Raw genomic sequence first — 19,506 nt, forward strand, 5'->3', positions numbered from 1 at the left:
ACCTCGGGCTAAAGGTACATCAGATAGCAGCTTCAGCTAATCGCCTGTCAGTTGTTCTCAGGAAAAAGAAAGAACTGAGCGCCCCTCTATTTTCTTTTAGGCGCTTCCCTGGGTGGCAAGCAGCGGGGGCAGCGACCTGCTCTGACCCGGGGACAGCGGGGAGCTGCCCCTGCCCAGCGCCAGGGGAGGCATGGTGGTGGCAGTGTCGGGCACCTGGCCAGCAGCGTGAGGGAGGGAGCCTGCGGGGCCCCAGCACCGGAGGATGTCGGGCAGAGGGTCTCCTGCCCTAGAAAGGGGCAGCAGCGGCGGGCAGACAGGCAAGGCGAAGGCCGCGGCGCAGCCCTCTGACAGCATCAGTGTCCGGGGTATCTCCTACACCATCAGGTAGGGCCAGGAAGGCGGCATGGTGAGCCCCTGCCCACCAGGAGCTGCTCTGACTCCAGGGACTGAGGGGAGAGGGGCTGGGACCCTTGGGCTGTGAGTTTGGCTTCAGCCCAGGAAAGAAGGAGGGATGTTGCCAGGCCGCCCGCCTCACGGTGCTGGGCCGCCCGCCACAGGGGTAGAGAACACAGCTTGAGGGAGGCAGAGCCGGTCTCTCCTCCAGAGGGTTCACCAGTTCTTCTTCACATGTCTCTGAAGGAGATGCTTTAAAGGAGATTTCCAAAGATTGTGCCCTTTCCCACTGCCTTTCTCACTGCTGCCAGAAGGATAATGTGAGCTCCTTGAGAAAATGGTCAGGTGGATTAATGGCTGGCAAACATCGTCAACAACTAAAGCCTCAGTTCAAGTTTTGCTTTTTGGTTGCAGTCCAAAAGCCTCCTAGCAGTCATTTGGAAGTATCTGTTCAGACTTTGTTTTATCTTCCAGATAACGCTAAAGTTAAAAAGTTAAAGCCTGGGCGGGGGGGGAATCCCCCCCGCCCCCAACATTTTAAAATCCTTACAGGCTCTCATTTGTCATGAATGAGTGGTTTAGAGGCTGCTTAAAGAATCACCATCAAAGATGGTGGGGGGTATGAATGCACCACCACACCATTCCACATGCAAGTAGCTATAAACCATTCACTTGTTTATGTAAAATTTTTAAATCTTTTCTATTTCATCTTTTTTGATGTTTGTTTTTCAAGAGAACGTGTTGGCCCATGGTGGAATGTTTCTTTATATCATAAAAAATGGACCCGGCAAATACTTAAGGATGTTTCATTTCACATAGAGAGTGGCCAGATTATGGGGATTTTAGGAAATTCTGGTAAGTTGTTCCAGTACTGTAAAAGAAATAAGATCGGAGTTAATACCGGTGACTTCCACAGTGGTATGAATGTGACTGAGGTCTGTGTTTTAAATAATGAAATTGCAGCTGGTTTTAACCCCTGCTTTGTAAAAATGTGGTGCTCGGTTTTCAGAGTTCAATCTCCTGTCATCTAACTAACAATTATAACTTCAATAAAAGATAAGGTTACTTCTAAACCCAAATGTTTCACTATGAAGTGTAAATTTGTATGAATTAAATGCTAATTTACACACATTCTAGGTTTCCCGTTTACTTTCCCTTAACTAGCTGCATTTTCAGGACCTATTAACAGGAAAAAAAAGTTTTGAGAAAAAAAGTACTTTATTCTTTTCCTACATCTCCATCCAAGCAAGGCTACCGCTCTTGAAATCATAAAATTCATCTCATCACATGATTAATTTTTTTTGTTTGACAGGATCTGGGAAAACAACACTTCTGGATGCAATATCAGGAAGACTGGGACATAAAGACAACTTCTCTGGTGAAGTGTATGTGAATGGGCACCAGCTGAAAAAGGAACAGTTTAGAGATTGCTTCTCTTATGTGCCACAGGTTGATTTTTCTACATTTATTTTTGTGCACTGTGCTTCCTCTCATGTAAAGAAAGTAAAGTTGGTAGTGTAATGGAGTAATGTAATCTGACTGTGATTTTACTAGTAAATTTGGTACAAAGAGGTTAATAAATTGTATGAATGAATGAAAGTTGTGCGAGCAGGGGCAAGATCTTAATTACTACAGGACTAACTACTTCTTCCTCTTCACCTTTTTTTTCCAGAGTGACACTTTGTTAAGCTTCCTCACCATACAAGAGTCTCTGACCTACACTGCTTTATTAACTCTTCAGAAATGCTCCAACAACTTCATCAAAAAGAAGGTCTGTATTTTATCGTCTTCAACCAGAAAGGCAGACATGATGTCATGTAATGCTTTCACCAGCAGCGTTTTCCATCCATGGCTGTGTTTTACGTTTATAAGGTTTTGTAATCCTCATTCTGCAAATGGGGAGAAATCCTCCTGCTGAGGAGTAGGACACAAGCGATCTGGTGCTCCCCGCCTCTGCAAGGGGCTTGTGCTGATGCCCCAGAGAATCACCATTATGCTGGGACAAAACTTTCCCGCCCAAAGCTGCAGCAATTACTGCTGCAGGAGATGCTGCTACTGGTATCAAGGTCGGTTCCCCTTCCCCAGCTGGGAAACCCAGTTCTCTGGAGCGTTTAGGGCTATGTGTGCTGGCAAGTCTCATGGACAGCAGAGGTGACTTTGATACTACTCTAGCTCCTGTAGGACATCTCTCACTAACCAGAACAGCTCTGAAAAGCACTGGTCTAATAAGCCCCCTACAAGCTACTTTCTTGATAAAATAGCTGTGTTTGAGATCTATTAAAGGACTCTTTTTGGCCTCTGTTGAGAGTAAAGATTGGATATTCCTGACCAAAGGCTCTTCTTGCTCTCTATCTTCCCTCTTCACCTAACTCAGCATTTTGTACATCCCCAGAACTGATGTGCCTTTCTGCTCCCTTATTTTGGAAGCCAGACCAGCACATTGTGCTTCATACCTTAACTTCTAGTCCCACCTCTGAACTCATCACCTCTTAATGTCAACTGAAGCTAAAATTCTACTTATATATATAAGTATATATTATATACTTTCAGAATAAATGAAAACAAAATTTAAAAAATAATAATTGAAATAATATATTAAAAATAATCAAATAGAAATGAGGCCAGATATTTCCAACTAGAATGGATGCGAGCAACATATTGGGAAAACCATAACTTAAAATTATGTCTTTTTTTCTTTCATTTTTTCATTTTGCACACAGGTATTTGAGTTGGACTGTGTTTAGTCTTTCTAAACTGTAATTATTTCTAAATTTCTAAATTGTAATTATTTTTCAGGTAGATGCAGTTATGGCTGAGCTGAGTCTCAGCCACATTGCTGACAAAATAATTGGAAGCCGTATTTTTGTAGGAATTTCTGGGGGTGAGAGGCGTCGTGTTTCAATTGCAGCTCAGCTGTTACAAGATCCCAGTAAGTACCACTGCATGGATTTTCAAAATTAAACAAAGCAGTGTCACTTTGCGCTCCCAACATGGACCTCCATAAACCACTTTAAAATACAAAAGCATTTATATTCTGTAATTCAGCAAAAGCTAGTCTAGTAATGACAGAAAAGGATGAGCAGTAACTCAGGTCTGCCATTAATCTATTAGTCGATCTTGGAAAGAAGACCATTTTAAAATCTTAAGGACTGAACATAGGTTTAGACTTGCATTTATATTTTAAGTCTTTTTGGGCTCGCCCTTCCCGTGTATGAAATGTTGGTTGTGGCACATTAATTTATAGGGTTTTGAGCGCATTAGAGCCATACATACGCAAGCATTGAGCCTTGTAGTGGAGCAACTGCCATTGAGCCATGTATGTGTGAGCACCATGTACATTCCAGAGCCAAAAAGGTAGTCAGCACATGAGATTTGCTCATTTGGAAAAGACATAAACAAAACAAAGTAAATGCTCAGAAGTATAATAGTCCTCATGGTGCATTGCCCTTGATAAGAAACCAGATATTGATGAATACCACACTTCTATATGTGGTTGTAGATTTACTGTAAAGAAAAAAAATCCAATGAATGAAAATCAAAGCAGAGTAACTAGAAGGATTAGCCATGGGAAACAGCACTGTAAATTTTGTCAGTTTTGAGATAGTTTCTTAAAGGTGCCAGACTCTTACGGAGTTAATGGATAGCACGCATTTATTGGATTCTGGAGTCCTCGTAGCAGTGCAGATATGCTAGGACTGCATACCAGGCAGAAAGGAACATTTAAATAGCAAAGTCAGGTATATTACAGGTACTGTGTGCTACTGGTGTCTCCTGGAGAGTTAATTGTTTATAGTTATTGCTCAGTAAGTTCACTAAAGTCTATAGTAAATATAAAGTAATTCTGTGGAGGTAAACCTACAGAGAAAGCTCTCCTCCCGCCTTATCCTGATCAAGGTTGAACTGCCCTCTTCTGTGCTATGTCTCATCTCTGTAAAAATAATGGATGTGATTGTAACTTTTACCCTTCTATGTGCAATGAAATCATGAAGAAAATGCAGTAAAAAACCCCTACCTCTCTCATCTATGGAATGACCTATGCTGTATTTTAACAACTCTTGATTTGTTCATAACAAAGTCTCTGTGTGTGTGTGTGTATATATGTATTTAATTCAGATTATAGCTTCTAGCTAATTATGTCAGTTATATTTACATTTGTATACATGCTGAAAGTTATCATTATTGTTCTTAGAAGCAGATGTATACATCAAGTCTATTTTGGTAATTTTCAGATTTCACCTGAACTTAGAAAAAAATGATTATGCTCTGATCCTGCAGTAGTTTTTTATGTCCTTACTCCTAGTCATTGAAACTGAACCACTGAAGCTAACTAAAACTGGAAGATCTCATCATGGCAATATCTATGCATACTCTGCTTTACACGTGGAACTTCACATGTAAAATAATTTCTATACTATTTGCCAAATGAGCTTCAAAGGCAGAAGCTATAACCTTTGCTCTCCCTTTACCTGAGTTTTAATGCTATTCCTTGTTATTTCACAGAGGTCATGCTACTTGATGAGCCAACGACAGGGCTGGACTGCCTGACTGCAAACCAGATTGTCTTGCTGCTCTCAGAGCTTGCACACAGAGACAGGATTGTGATTATTACGATTCATCAGCCTCGCTCAGAACTCTTCAGGGTAAATGATATCTACTCACTATTCGCTTTTTTTACCGGACAGTTTAGTACTGAGGTTCTTTTCAGGATAAAAATATAAGATCCGGTATTGCCTTCAAAGGCTCTCTTCCAACCCCCCTGCATAAATACAGGTGTGTCTTGAACTTTACAGCTGTGGCCTTCTACCAATCATAGGGCTCTTTGGGACACATACTGCCCTGTGAAAATAGTATGCACACTGACTGTGTGCCTAACCCTTGAGTTATGTAGCTACCCAAATCAAAAGCACTGGTGGAAGCCATGTAAACCCCCCCATGTGTGCAGGCACTGTAAAAACTAGTACTTTATTTATCGTTACATATTCATATTTCAGTAACACTTGCAACTTGAGACAGATAAAGCCATGATTTGGAATGGAAAGGAAAAAGAAAAAAATCTTCTTTTTTCCTCTTTGTGTCAAGTGATGTGAGTACACCTTGGTGATGTGGTGGGGCAGGCCTGCCTTGCAGGGCTTGTGCTGGGGAGAGCATTTCTCCCTTCCCATTACTATTTCGCACTTTGCTCTTCTGACACATCCACCACCTACCACGTGAATGCAAGGCACCTCTTCCCTGGCTGACGGAATTGAGTGTAAGTGGTCATGAAGCCAGAGGGGAGTGACGGTGGTTTTCTGGACTGAAAGCAGTCCTGGTGCCTTGGGAATATGGGTCAATCATAGCTGGTGGGAACCCTGCCCTGGCAAATGTTCACCTGAAGAGCAGTGCTGTCAAAGTCCTTAAGCACTTCAGGATAATCTTCCCAGCGATTTGGGGATTTTACAGACTGGAGCTATTAAGCGCCAAAGGAGGTCTGTCAGCAAGTGAAGGTGCATTAGAAGCGAAGTCAGAAGTCCGCAGCTCCCATTTCTGTTTGTGGATTATCTCTGTATGCTGCTGTTGCTGACAGTTTTGAGAACCACTAGTTTTAAGAGCTTACAAATGTGTCATCTTGCATAACCACTGAGAGGAGTGATAGAAAGGACAAACTTCCTTTGACAGAAATATACTAAGGAAGTTTGAATGTGTCAAAACTGTTTTTCCTGTCAAAGCATTTTTGTTACCAAGGCAGTAGCTGTACTCAAGAATTAATGTGCTGCTTCTCAGTATGTATTGCTGATATATTAATTTGTTCCCCACAGTTATTTGACAAAATAGCCATCATGAGCTTTGGAGAAATGGTTTTCTGTGGGAACCCTATGGAAATGATTACATTTTTTAGCAACTGCGGCTATTCTTGTCCTGAGCAATCAAATCCTTTTGACTTCTATGGTAAGTTTGTCTAAGTTGTTTTGGTAAAAATATGGGTTTCCTTTAGTCAAACAAGTTTTCTTCCCCAAATTAAAGTTCTTCCAGAGATAGAACTGTGTTTTAATTCTTTCCAAGCTTTGTAATTGTGCTCAGCTCAGAGATGAGAAAGAACTAGGCCCGTGTAACCTTCACTGACTCTATAAAGCAGAAAAAGTTTGCAGTAGGACTGAAACACAGCAGAAAGGAGTAAATTATCAATAAAAAAGGAATCTCAGCATCATGAAAGCTGTGGATTCCTGGTGGCATCTCCCTATGGCTGTCCACTGGACATTGGAGAATCAATTTGATCCCAAAACTGTGGAAAGTCTCATGCTTTTATGGACTTCAGTGATGTCAAGCAACCGAAGACAGTTGTTGCCCAAAGGGAAACATGTAGAATAAATAGAGGATGACTGAGGCACCAATTTCCAGAGATTCACAATTTGAGGTTTCAGAAAGTTTGGGAAGTTGCTAGTACCAGGGTGAGCTAGTGGAGCAGAACGTATGGATGCTTCAGGAGATGACGATAGCAAGCTATTGGCAAAAGCTGAAGAGTACTGTTTTACCAATTCAGGGTGAAAGAAAGCGTCAGCATGAGATTTTGGAAATTAAGCTTGGTTTTGCTGCAGGGCATCTGTGTACCTGATCCATGCAGATACATGTTTGAAGAACATGCGCACATGTGTTTATATATGTACATACATATGTCTGTGTGTGTGTACATCTCTCTATCTATCTTTTCTTAATCTAGTATGTAGGTTGACTTCTGATGACACTAGCTGAGTGTTAACCAGGGAATCTGACCAATCCAAAAAGCTGTATTCAGAAATATGGCACTTTCAGAGGAGGCAGTGTTTTTCTGTTGTCTAGATGGCATCCTAAACTCAGAGAGAAGTGAGGATGGTTGTTGACGTGAAGCTAGAATGGGATGAAGCTGAAAATACTGGTGTGACAGTGAGGATAATTTTGTCTTCATGAATTTGAATAGTTGTGAAAAGCATAGATGATTCGAGATTTAAACCCACTTTTTAAAAAGCTTGGTAAAGAGAGTACTGCATTCGTCAAATGTCAACCTTCGAATGTGACAAGAAAAACAAAAAATACAGTTTAGAGCAAAGAATCATCAGAATATTTAGTCTTTGGAAAATTGGTAGTTTATATTTTTTGTGTGATTTAATGATGTGAATGAAAGGACGGATTCTGATATCATTTACACCAACAGCAGAGGAAAATAGATCCTATGTATTGAGTGTGGATTATATAATTGAATGTCACATGTTGTGTTTATATAAAAAGTACAAATGCATGGTAGGCGTTAGCTATTTGGCTAGTGACTAATCGGCGTTGTTATTTTTTTAAAACACACCTGCTTGCCATTTATTTTGCGTGTGACTTCCAGCAAGTCACACTGGCCAAGTTTTAAAAAGCATGTCTGCATTTTGTATGTTCATATTTACAGAAGTGATGACTTCATTTTGGATATGTTTACCATTAAAGACAATTCTGCTGAATTCCAGCTTTCAGAACACCAGGGGAGTATTCAGAAGCTTAATTCAGGTTTTGAGGACAAATTAAGAATCTTGGACAAGGGCTCTTTTTCTCTTGTTCAATTTATATTTTGACATGGAGCATAATACCGGGAAACTGAAAGCTAAAGATGACAGAAACCTTACGAGTAAATAACTGATAAAAACATCTTAGCAGATGTAGAAGAGTAATATAAAAATCTGTAAGAACAGCTATTCCTGAGAACAACAATCCAGTTTCTGAAACTGTAGATGATTCATTGCTATTAGGGAAAAGGGAACTTTCTGCATTTTAGCACTATTGCTGAATCCGTATGACATATACAAGTACAAGTAGCACACACAAAGTTCCCATCTGCCAATAAAAGAGTTGCTTGTGTCAGGAGTAGGTATAGGTGGACTTACTAGAAAGGAACATTATCTCTGTGAAGTATTTACCTTTCATAAGTTCCATGGCAGTAAGTAATATTTTCTTCAGTTTGGGCTGGGCCTGCTAGGGGAATTTGGCCTGCTGAGCATCCTCTGACTTCACATTAAAACAGAAGTATGCCTGAGAAGGAGGTGGGTGAAACCCAGTGCAACAATGCAGTAACAGCTTAAGTAGAGAAGAGCAGTGTCTCTGCAGCATGAGCTCGGACTAACTGAAAAATAAAGCTCCATGGTTATGGAGGAGCAGGCAGAGGACAAGGGGGAATCAGGGAGCCATATCTGACCATTTGCGTGAAAACCTGAGAAATACATGACCAGAAAGTAATCTCTTCATCCTCATCAGTGTTCATCCTCAGCTGGTGCTCTGTCTTGCTCTTGGCAGCAGTAGCACTTCACTGGTGGCACAGCTCTGTGCTGTGCAAGGAGAACGCTAAAGGTCTGACCAACACACCGTTCAGTCCTTCCATTTCCAGATAAAGGACTCGAACTTCAGGGTCCTACAGAGGCCACAAACACAGAGATTTATTGTGGCTGCGCAGCTGTTCATTCACGCTGCTTCTAACAGAAGGGAGGAGTAAAAGAAATCTTAAATACTTTCAATGGACCTTTTCTTTGAAGATTTTAGGATGGAGACAAGGAAAGGTTAGCTGCAAGGGGCGAAGAGGTATGAAGGGAAAGTGATGTGTATATATAGTAAACACTTTGTAAATTTACAGTGGATCTGACATCTGTGGACACACGAAGCAAGGAACGTGAACTTGAAACCTACAGTAGGGTTCAGCTAATTGTATCAGCCTACAAAAACTCGGAGATCTTTAGCAAAGTACTGGCAGCCATTGAAAGAACAAAGTGTATGAAAGAGCTGCCACCAATACCATTCAAAAACAAAGACTCACCCAGTGCCTTTTACAAATTATGGATTCTTTTACGGTAAGACTTTTCTTTTCCCCTCTTTTTTTAAGAAAAATCTTTTTTCTTATCCACTAATTTTTAGGGTTTTCCCCCATATATAAATGCACTTTCTTGGTTCTTTTGATCTACTAATGTACTTGTCTCTGTCTTTTTTAATGTATTACATTTTTGTGGACACTGTGTGTGTAAGATTTGTTCAAAGCTAAATATCCTACCAACATGTGGTCAGTCATATCTAACAAGTATATTGTTATTGTTTTGTTTCATTATCAGGAGGACAACAAGAAACTTCTCCAGAGATAAGATAGGCATCATCATGCGTCTTCTCCAGAATCTGTTATTTGGCTTGTTTGTAGCATTTTTCCTTCTTCGACTAAGGGATGACCTGGTAAAAGGAGCTGTACAGGACCGTGTGGGGCTTGTCTACCAGTGCGTGAGTGCCCCCCCCTACACAGGGATGCTCAATGCTGTTGCCCTTTGTGAGTTTCTGTCCTGTATTATGCACAGCAGCAGGTATTGCTGCCACTATTTTATAAATACGAAAAAGTCTTTTTTGAAGGTAGTAATTTAAAGCATCTTAACAGTTTTAGGTAATGTCAGAGCTGATACAGAAGCATGAAATTCAAAGGCGAGGCAACAGGAAGCTTCATGCCACAGAAAAAGAATAGCTCATCACAGGGACTCCAGATTCCCTGCACTTCATGAAGGAATATGCCCTGATCCCTGCCTCTCTGTTTTTGCAGCTGGCCTGTGTATAGGGGCTTCATTCTGAACTGTGCAATAGCCCTTAACTTGCCTGCGTGTAGCATTATAAAGGCAGGACAAAGTATAGGTCTGTAGTTAACACCTGAAGTGAGATCAAAACCAAAGACATGGAAAGGATAGAAGTACAAAACAGCTTTGGCAGCAATTAAGGATAATTAGATTTAAGAGTATTATGTGATAATTACATTTTTCTTAGAGGGTGTTTCTCTTACAGCTGCCATACTAAGACCAACAGTAGTTCCTATTTACAGTCCTAAAAAATGTTCTGCTCATGTAGGGAACATACATTGCTGCCATCACCTTGGGATCAGAGCACGTCAAGAAATTATCCACTGACGGCAGTTTTTTCATGTCTTTAATTTGTATCTGCAAAAAGAGAAGGCTGTCCTGCATGCTGCCTAGTTAGGCCTCTCATTATGCTTACCAACTTTTGCAATCTGCAGGGAGCATGTTTTGTATTTATAGTGGAAAAAGTGATCAGACTGGTTTAGACAGAATGTTTCTGATATATTCTCAAAGTTTTCTCTGTGCTTCAGGTAATTTTTGCTAGCAACAAGTCTTGGTCTCTTTATTTAATGGTGATTTAATTTATTTCTTATGTATTTAATCCAGTCCCACCTTTACGTGCTATCAGTGACCAAGAAAGTAAAGACGGCTTGTATAAGAAGTGGCAAATGCTTTTAGCTTATATAGTACATTTCCTGCCCTTCAGTGTCATCAGCGTGGCAATCTTCAGCACCTTTATATACTGGTAAGCACTTGTACCATCTATTGGATTGTTCTTCTTTTTGTTATCAGTTTCAATTCCCATGTCGGCAACAGGCCTCTTGGCATGTCTTTCTGCTATTGCCTCTCAGAATGATTACAAAGAAAGCTTAAGGGAAGATGACACAATTTTAGCCCTTCTCTTTCAGGCAGTGTTAAAACACTTCCTGAGTAAGAGGGTAAGTTACCAATTCTCTTGGTAACTTGGGAAGTTTTCATGGGCCTGGGAGATTTATCATTCTTGCATCATACCAAAAGCAGGAAGTGTCATTTTACATTACATTTAGAAAGATAGGAAATAAGACAAAAAAAGTGAGGAAGACAACAGTAGGTATGTGACAGTAACAAAGCGTCATATTTCCTGGGACATTCGAGGTTTAGCTACAGCATATGGAAGTGATGAGATCTGGATCCCTCTCTTCCACCCTCCAGAGAAAGGCACTAAAGTGGATTTCTGATAGTGGGAGGAAGGGTTTGATTTGTAAAGCTTCCTTTTTTTTCCCCCAGTACATTCATTTCCTCGCATCATTGTGAAGTAGTACCTCAGAATGGGATGATGAAATATTTCGTCTGTTCATTGCCTTATCTGTCATATAGGTCTGCTCTTCTTCATTTTTGTTCCATTGATTTCCCACCTTCCACTTGCTTATTCTGAACTTAATACAGTCCATGGCTGCTGGCATAAGCTAATAGCAAAGTAATAAGGACCAATTTCTGTCCTTCAAACTTTTTCTGGGTTTTCTGTTTTTCCAATTATGAAAGCAGTGGTGTGTAGTGCACTAAAGTTTTGTTCAAGCAAGCCCATCTTTCACTGTGTCCCTTTAACGACCTAGGCTTTTATTTCTGCAAGCTGTCAGTGCTGCCTGCTTCAGGCAATGCTCCCTGAGAAGTCCTTTTTCACAGACAAACAGAAATTACCCCCCCTCCCCTAAGCATTTAGAGGATGCACTGTGCTCACCAGAGAGAGCCCTTCCATTTCTGCCTACTAGTGAGCTGGTTGCTGAGATTGCAGCCATTTGGAAAGCACCTTTTCAGGCTCAATGAGGCAAGGTTTGTGGAGCTCCCGAAGATCACGAGCCACTGTTTGTCACGCCCACTCCTTAACGAACAGGAAATATGTATGGGCAGAGACTTTGCCCTTGTGCTTTGGTAGCTTCAAACACAGTCAACAATAGTGTCGTTCCGGTTAATGGATAATATTTACAGGTATTAGCCTCTGCATATCTTTGCTATCTTGTGGTTGTTTGGAAGCCATCAGTGACATGTCGGAGTGATTTCATAGTGCCCTTAGACCTCTTAGGGTAGGCAGTTTCTCTGTGAAACTTTGAAGATTGTATCTGTGCAGGACTAAACTTTCCTGGATGGACGAACTTTTGGAGAGGCTTTGATAGCCTCTAGTATGTGTTCTTACAAGCCATTTCTCTCAGAGTTTGTGTTTGTAGGGTCAGATAGTTTGGGTTAGACAGACCCAAAGTCTTACCTGATCAGACACAAGGCAGCTCTGGCCAAGAACAAATACAGCCACTTTTGCAATCAAGTAAATGTACTCTGTTTATGCAGATTTTCCCAGCTAAAGATACCTCTGGGAAATGTTCTAACAGTTTTTATTATCCTACCATTCTATTGCTGTAATATTCTCTCTTCTGAGTTTTTTTTTTTTTCTTCTCTTTTAGGCTTTCTTCTCTTTCTATTCCTACCCCAGATTTACTAGTCTGTATCTACATAACTCCGTGTAAAGTATTAGAGCACTTCAGAGAAGGTGATACTTTTATGCTAGGACTTTGGAGAGCTGTTTCTTCTGCACCAATCTGTGATGAAAGGTTGTTAAATACCTGCTAGCTCACCGAATGATTAACACTTGAAGTCAATGTTCAGCCATCTACTTATAATAGAGATTATTTTGGTATTACATGCAAAACATGCTACAGGAAACCTGTAAGAAAATTAATACTTCTATTTTAAGACCATGTTCGAACATGGTGGATTGAAAAAAAGACATAGGGCCTTGCATTGAGCAATGAAAAAGAAAATGAAATGTTGAATAGCTGCTTGTTAGCTAAGCAAAGCATGCAGTCTGTACCTAGCGTGAGGCAATTTTTGTATGAGGTGTTTTGGAAAAAGAGTAATATGTCACTATGTAATAAAAGGTTTTGTCATGTGTCATATACACTGTAAGGCTGAATTAAGTTTGCCAAGCCAATTGCTGGCCTCTCTTAACTTTTTCATTTTAGTGCAGGTTGGGGCACCAGGGGACTTTTTTCCTTAGGTGAGCTAGGGAAAAGCTGGGAACAGCGTGTTGTATTAAAGAGTGCAGAAGTATGGAGGAAATTGCATTTGGATGAATTACATGGGTGGTGAATTCAATTAGCCTTCCATTTAATTGAGTATATTCCTTTTTACATTTGCATGCACAGTATCAGAAGTGCAAAATTCCATCTATTAATTATCTGCATAAAGATGTTCTTTAAATATGTGACTGACTTACATAAATAACTCCCACTGCATAGACTCTGAAAGGAGGAGGATGTTAGTTTAAGGGATTGTAAAAGCCACAGTGGTTATCTTGAAATAACACAGACTTCTGCTACAATTATATCTTTACATAACCCTCTTTAATCTAGATGGAGAAAACCTGATATATCTGCACTTATGTCACAATACTAAGTGGATGTCCTTTATGTTAAGGCTCCAAACAACATACTAAGAACTAAGGCATAAACTGGTCACTTAATGAGCTGTAATTGCAAAAAATAAATAAAAACAAAAATAAAAACTACGTTCCAAGTTTAGTACCCAAACACTGTTTTTTAAATGTTCTTTTGCTCATTTTTGTACAGGACTGCAGGGTTGTATCCTGAGATTTCCAGATTTGGAATTTTCTTTGCTGTTGTCTTAGCATCTCATATAATTGGTGAACTACTAACACTTGTTATACTTGGAGTGGTTCAAAACCCAAATATAGTCCAAAGCGGAGTCGTGCTACTTAATTCAGCAGGTGTGATAGTGGGAACGGGACTAGTAAGGTAGGAAAAAGTTTTATTTCATTATGGTGTTAATGTTAAAATAATCTACCTATAGAAGAGTTTCATGAACAGTCTGTATTGCTGAAGCACAATAAAGCACTGTAGCAATGGAAAGAAAGTGCAGCTGTTATCTTTCAGAAGTAGAACTGCCTAATCATGTTAGACCTTGTACTAAACACACAAAAAAGGCACTTAATAACTTTAGATATCATCAAAGATCATTAACTTTTTTTCACTTTTTGCAAATAAATTAAAGATAAAACTAAGCAATTAATATCTATCAGCTCAGCTGAATTCTTTTACTTATGCTGATATTAGAGGATTGTACCAAAAAAAAAAAAATAAATCTTACAACTTTTAGTAACTGCTGGAACTTATGAGGTATTAAACACTAGGAATGATGGTTTTTAAAAAAAAGTTGTTCTCAACTATCTTATTAGTGTTATTCTCCAGTCTAGTCTTCAAGCTTTTCAGACACTTTTTCTATCTGTGCAGACTTAACTACATAAAAATAATAAATGCAGGAAAATCTGATCCACTTGCTCTATTGCTGTGCAAATAAATATTTTTGCATTGTAACTGCATGAACTTTGAACAGTTTTCCTCTTGTATTTATCAATACTGAAATTACTATTTTTTGAGAAACGTGTAAAAAAAAAAAGTTGATATGTCAAAAAAAGTTTTCTTGAGATGTTGAGAAAATATGATATGTTCACCTGAGATCTTTCCAATGAAAATGAAGTAAGCCTAACAAAAGATGACATCAAGTTGTCTCAAGAAAAGCATATGAGTCTTCACAAAGCTGATGATGCTTTGCCTCTTCAAGCTAATACTTTCTTATCAAATAAAACTAAGTTCATATCTAATTAACTTGGTCCCTGCCTAATTTCAGGAAGATGTATGTTTATAGTGACACGACAGTTATTCCCGCTACCATAGTCTGATGCCTTAATGATAACTTTAAAAAAGTATTACAGTGGTTTCTAACCTTATTTTACAGTAGAGACATTGCTAATTAATATTGTGAATCTCTTTGATGATTAAACTTCATAGGCAATGAAGGATATTAAAAATAGCACTGAGACTTGGGTTGCATTTTTTTTCTGTTCATTTGTTTAATTATAAATTCTTGCAGTATTTTAGGTGCAGAAATTGCCCAGTCTTATTGAATAATGTTCTTTCAAAATTTTCATGCTCTTTCTCTTCTCTTTACTCTTTGCTTTATTTTTGTATTGTTATTACTGTTCTGGTGAATTGATATTCAGTCTTTTTTGGTTTTGAAGATGGAGTGAGGGGGTGGTGGTTTCTTACTTTGGAAGCAACACATTTTTGCAACTAAGTTTTATATTGGGTCTGTCATTTTCAGTTTATCACTGCAATGTGAATATCAAAAAACTTCATAGAATTATTTATGACTGTCCATAAACAAGTCAGGGATGAACGTTATGACACTGTACTAAAGCCAGAGGCAGCCTTCATGGTTGTCTCCTCATTTAGCACTAAAATGGACTTTATGTTTGAAAACCCTACATGTGCAGCCAAGAACTGTTTCTGTAACAGGCTGCAACCAAAGATGAGAACTTGTTTTAATTTGGGGTAGAATTGGCTCTTGGAATGTAGCAAAAGCCAATTTAACATCTCTGTTTCTTTAAGGACCATCGAAGAAATGCCGACACCTTTTAAAATACTCAGTTATCTTACCTTTCAAAAATACACCAGCGAGATTCTTATAGTCAATGAATTTTATGGCTTAAACTTCACATGTGGTAAGTGTTCAAAAAAAAAAAAAGGCCTTTAAATCCATTCTAAATAATTTTAATGACATGTCAATGCTTATTTTCCTTCTACATACAATAAAAGTATCTTGATAAGTTAAAGATGATAACTTCTTAAAAAAAGCTTATTAATTGAGAAAGATGTACTGTAATGCCATATCATAGAATCATAGAATGGTTTGGGTTGGAAGGGAGCTTAAAGATCATCTAGTTCCAGCCCCCCTGCCATGGGCAAGGACACCTTCCACTAGACCAGGTTGCTCAAAGCCCCATCCAACCTGGCCTTGAACACTTCCAGGGGTGGAGCATCCACAACTTCTCTGAGCAACCTGTTCCAGTGCCTTACCACCCCCACAGTGAAGAATTTCTTCCTTCTATATCTATCTAATCTAAATCTACCCTCTTTCAGTTTAAAGCCATTACCCCTTGTCCTATCACTACATGCCCTTGCAAAAAGTCCCTCTCCAGCTTTCTTGTAGGCCTCCTTCAGGTACTGGGAGGTTGCTATAAGGTGTCCCTGGAGCCTCCTCCGGGCTGAACAACCCCAACTCTCTCAGCCTGTCTTCATAGGAGAGGTGCTTCAGCCCTCTGATTATCTTGGTGGCCCTCCTCTGGTCTCGCTCCAACAGGTCCATGTCCTTCATATGTTGGGGGCCCCAGAGCTGAAGGTGGTATTCCAGGTGGGGTCTCATGAGAGTGGAGTAGAGGGGAAGAATCACCTCCCTCAACCTGCTGGTTATGCTTCTTTTAATGCAGCCCAGGCTACGGTTGGCATTCTAGGCTTGCAGGCGCACATTGCTGGGTCATGTTGAGCTTCTCATCAAGCAACACCCCCAAGTCCTTCTCCTCAGAGCTGCTCTCAATCCATTCTCTGCCCAGCCTGTATTTGTGCTTGGGATTGCCCCAACCCATGTGCAGGACCTTGCATTTGGCCTTGTTAACTTCATGATGTTTGCACGGGCCCACCTCTCAAGCTGTCAAGGTCCCTCTGGATGGCATCCCTTCCCTCCAGCGTGTCAACCGCACCACACAGCTTGGTGTTGTCGGCAAGCTTGCTGAGGTGCACTCAATCCCACTGTCCATATCGCCCACAAAGGTGTTAAACAGTGCTAGTCCCAATACCGACCCCTGAGGAACGCCACTCGTCACTGGTCTCCACTTGGACATCGAGCCATTGACCGCAACTCTTGAGTGCGACCACCCAGCCAATTCCTTATCCAGCGAGTGGTCCTTCTGTCAAAACCATGTCTCTCTCCAATTTAGAGACAAGGGTGTCGTGCGGGGCAGTGTCAAATGCTTTGCACAAATCCAGGTAGATGACATCAGTTGCTCTTCTCTTATCCACCAATGCTGTAACCCTGTCATAGAAGGCTACCAAATTTGTAAGGCACGATTTGCCCTTAGTGAAGCTGTATTGGCTGTCACCAATCACCTCCTTGTTTTCCATGTGTTTTAGCATAGTTTCCAGGAGGATCTGCCCCATGATCTTACCGGGCACAGAGCTGAGACTGACCCCAGGTCTTCTTTTTTTCCCTTTTTAAAAATGGGGGTTATGTTTCCACTTTTCAAGTCAGTGGGAACTTCACCGGACTGCCACGACTTCTCAGATATGATGGATAGTGGCTTAGCAACTTCATCCGCCAGTTCCCTCGGGATCTGTGGATGGATCTCATCAGGTCCCATGGACTTGTGCACCTTCAGGTTCCTTAGATGGGCTCAAACCTGATCTTCTCCTACAGTGGGTGGCTCTTCATTCTCCCAGTCCCTGCCTTTGCCTTCTGTGACTTGGGCAGTGAGGCTTGAGCACTTGAGCCAGTGAAGACCGAGGCAAAAAAGTCATGGAGTACCTCAGCCTTCTCCATATCCCAGGTAACCAGGTCTCCCGTTTCCTTCCGGAGAGGTCCCACATTTTCCCTAGTCTTCCTTTTATCACCAGGGTACCTATAGAAGCTTTTCTTGTTGCCCTTGATGTCCCTGGCCAGATTTAATTCCATCAGGGCTTTAGCTTTCCTAACCTGATCCCTGGCTGCTCGGACAATTTCTCTGTATTCCTCCCAGGCTACCTGACCTTGCTTCCACCCTCTGTAGGCTTCCTTTTTGTGTTTGAGTTTGTCCAGGAGCCCCTTGTTCATCCATGCAGGCCTCCTGGCATTTTTGCCTGACTTCCTCTTTGTGGCAATGCAAGGCTCCTGAGCTTGGAGGAGGTGATGCTTGAATATTAACCAGTTTCCTTGGGCCCCTCTTCCCTCCAGGGCTTTATCCCATGGCACTCTACGAAGCAGGTCCCTGAAGAGGCCCAAGCATGCTCTCCTGATGTCCAGGGTAGTGAGTTTGCTGTGCGCCCTCCTTGGTGCCCTAAGCATCTTGAACTCCACCATTTCATGGTCACTGCAGCCAAGGCTGCTCCTGAGCTTCACATTCCCCACCAGCACCTCCTTATTGGTGAGAGCAAGGTCCAGCATAGCAGCTCTCCTTGTTGGGTCCACAAGCTAGAAAAAAGTTTGACGCCCTTTTTCAACCATTTCTCATTCTTTCAGTTTTTCATCTTTCTCTTCTTCACCTGTTTTTTTTATCCCCCCTTTGGGGGTGTTTTGGAAAGTAAACTTTGCAGCCTGTTATATGCTTATCAGAGCAGTGTTACACAAATAGAAGATCAATGGAATTGCACAATATAAGATCAAATATCAGTGCAGGGAGCACTGACAGGTAACACCTGTGCAGATGTTTCCTCTCATACTAGTGAGGCTTCAGGTCAAGTATGTTACCGTGGCATATATTGACCAGCTTGGATCTGCCAGGCTGTGAGCCAGATGATAACTGGCAAAACATTAGAATCAATCAGGTTGGCAGGGTTAGTAGCTAACATCCATCAAGGGGGGTAAACCTTACAGCTTTGGACCTACCCGAAGATATTTTGGGCTTTGTAGCCAGGTGTCTGTGCTCCTCTCCAAGGCTATGCATTCTTTATCCATTAATCTCTCCTGTCCCTCTTTATTACAAGAGCATAGATGGCAAGCATTAGAAAATGCATCCATGACTTTGGTAGTAATAATAAACAGCTGATTTTTAAAGTGCCCTTCAGACAGTCTCCATTTCTTGCATTTTGGAAGCACTCAACAAATACAAACACTGTAAGTCTACCACATTGGGCAACTTGCTTCTTGAGGGCCCCTCCAGATAACGTGTCTGAAAAGCCATAAATCTTCTTTTGTTTGGCATGAACAAAACAGAAAGCTCCTGGTGACCCTTTATTCTTCCCTTCAAAAAATATGGCATAGATTAACTGCAGAAACATATGGCTTGTCTGTTCTTATTCCAAAATGATGGGAAATATTGCTGTGGGTATAGTTCATCATTAAAATAACGTTAGGGCTAGGTATATTAAATGTATGAGCTAGATAGATACTTAAAGCCTGATTTTTAATTTTACTGATTCACTTACTAAAGAAATTAATTTTTTCTTTTGACAGGTGGAGCCAACAGTTCCACTGCAATTAATGCTGTGTGTATTTTCTCTCATGGTGTTCAGTTCATTGAACAAAACTTTCCTGGTGCATTGTCCTGGTTCACAATCGATTTCTTAATACTCTATGCTTTTCTACCAGGACTTGCCATTATAGCAATTCTGAGCTTCAAAATAAGAGAGAGAATTATTGGCAGGCAGTAAAAAAGTAGCAGTGCTAACCATGTCTAATAATACACTTTTAACTTGATCATCGTTGAAGGCTTAAATTGATGGATTTTAGATAGAATTTAAGTGATTATACATATAGAAACACATGCATCTTCTCACATTTGTTTCTAACTGGATGTTTTCCATCTTGAAAAACAATGTTCTCTTAAGAGTGTGAATGGCTTCCTGCTATTGGTATTCCCACCCCACTCCCAAATCAGCCATAATCAACAGTATTACATGTTTTAAAGGACTTTTTGAATTTAATTTAGTCAGCTGTTGCTATCAATTTTTAACAATGT

The 19,506-nt window shown here is 40.6% G+C and overlaps 1 protein-coding gene across 1 annotated transcript; it reads left to right on the top strand.

Annotated features, from left to right (window-relative positions):
• The first annotated feature begins 262 nt into the window (after positions 1-262).
• ABCG5 (ATP binding cassette subfamily G member 5) lies at positions 263-19,223 on the top strand. Its single transcript, XM_075146927.1, has 13 exons — positions 263-384; positions 1,127-1,248; positions 1,706-1,842; positions 2,066-2,164; positions 3,190-3,322; positions 4,894-5,033; positions 6,189-6,318; positions 9,008-9,221; positions 9,477-9,682; positions 10,581-10,719; positions 13,571-13,756; positions 15,410-15,522; positions 19,002-19,223. The coding sequence occupies exons 1-13, from the start codon at positions 263-265 to the stop codon at positions 19,196-19,198; spliced, it is 1,938 nt and encodes a 645-aa protein (XP_075003028.1). The 3' UTR covers positions 19,199-19,223.
• Positions 19,224-19,506: the final 283 nt, after the last annotated feature.

This window comes from Calonectris borealis, chromosome 3, assembly GCF_964195595.1.
Source record: "Calonectris borealis chromosome 3, bCalBor7.hap1.2, whole genome shotgun sequence".
NCBI classification, from domain to species: Eukaryota; Metazoa; Chordata; class Aves; order Procellariiformes; family Procellariidae; genus Calonectris; species Calonectris borealis.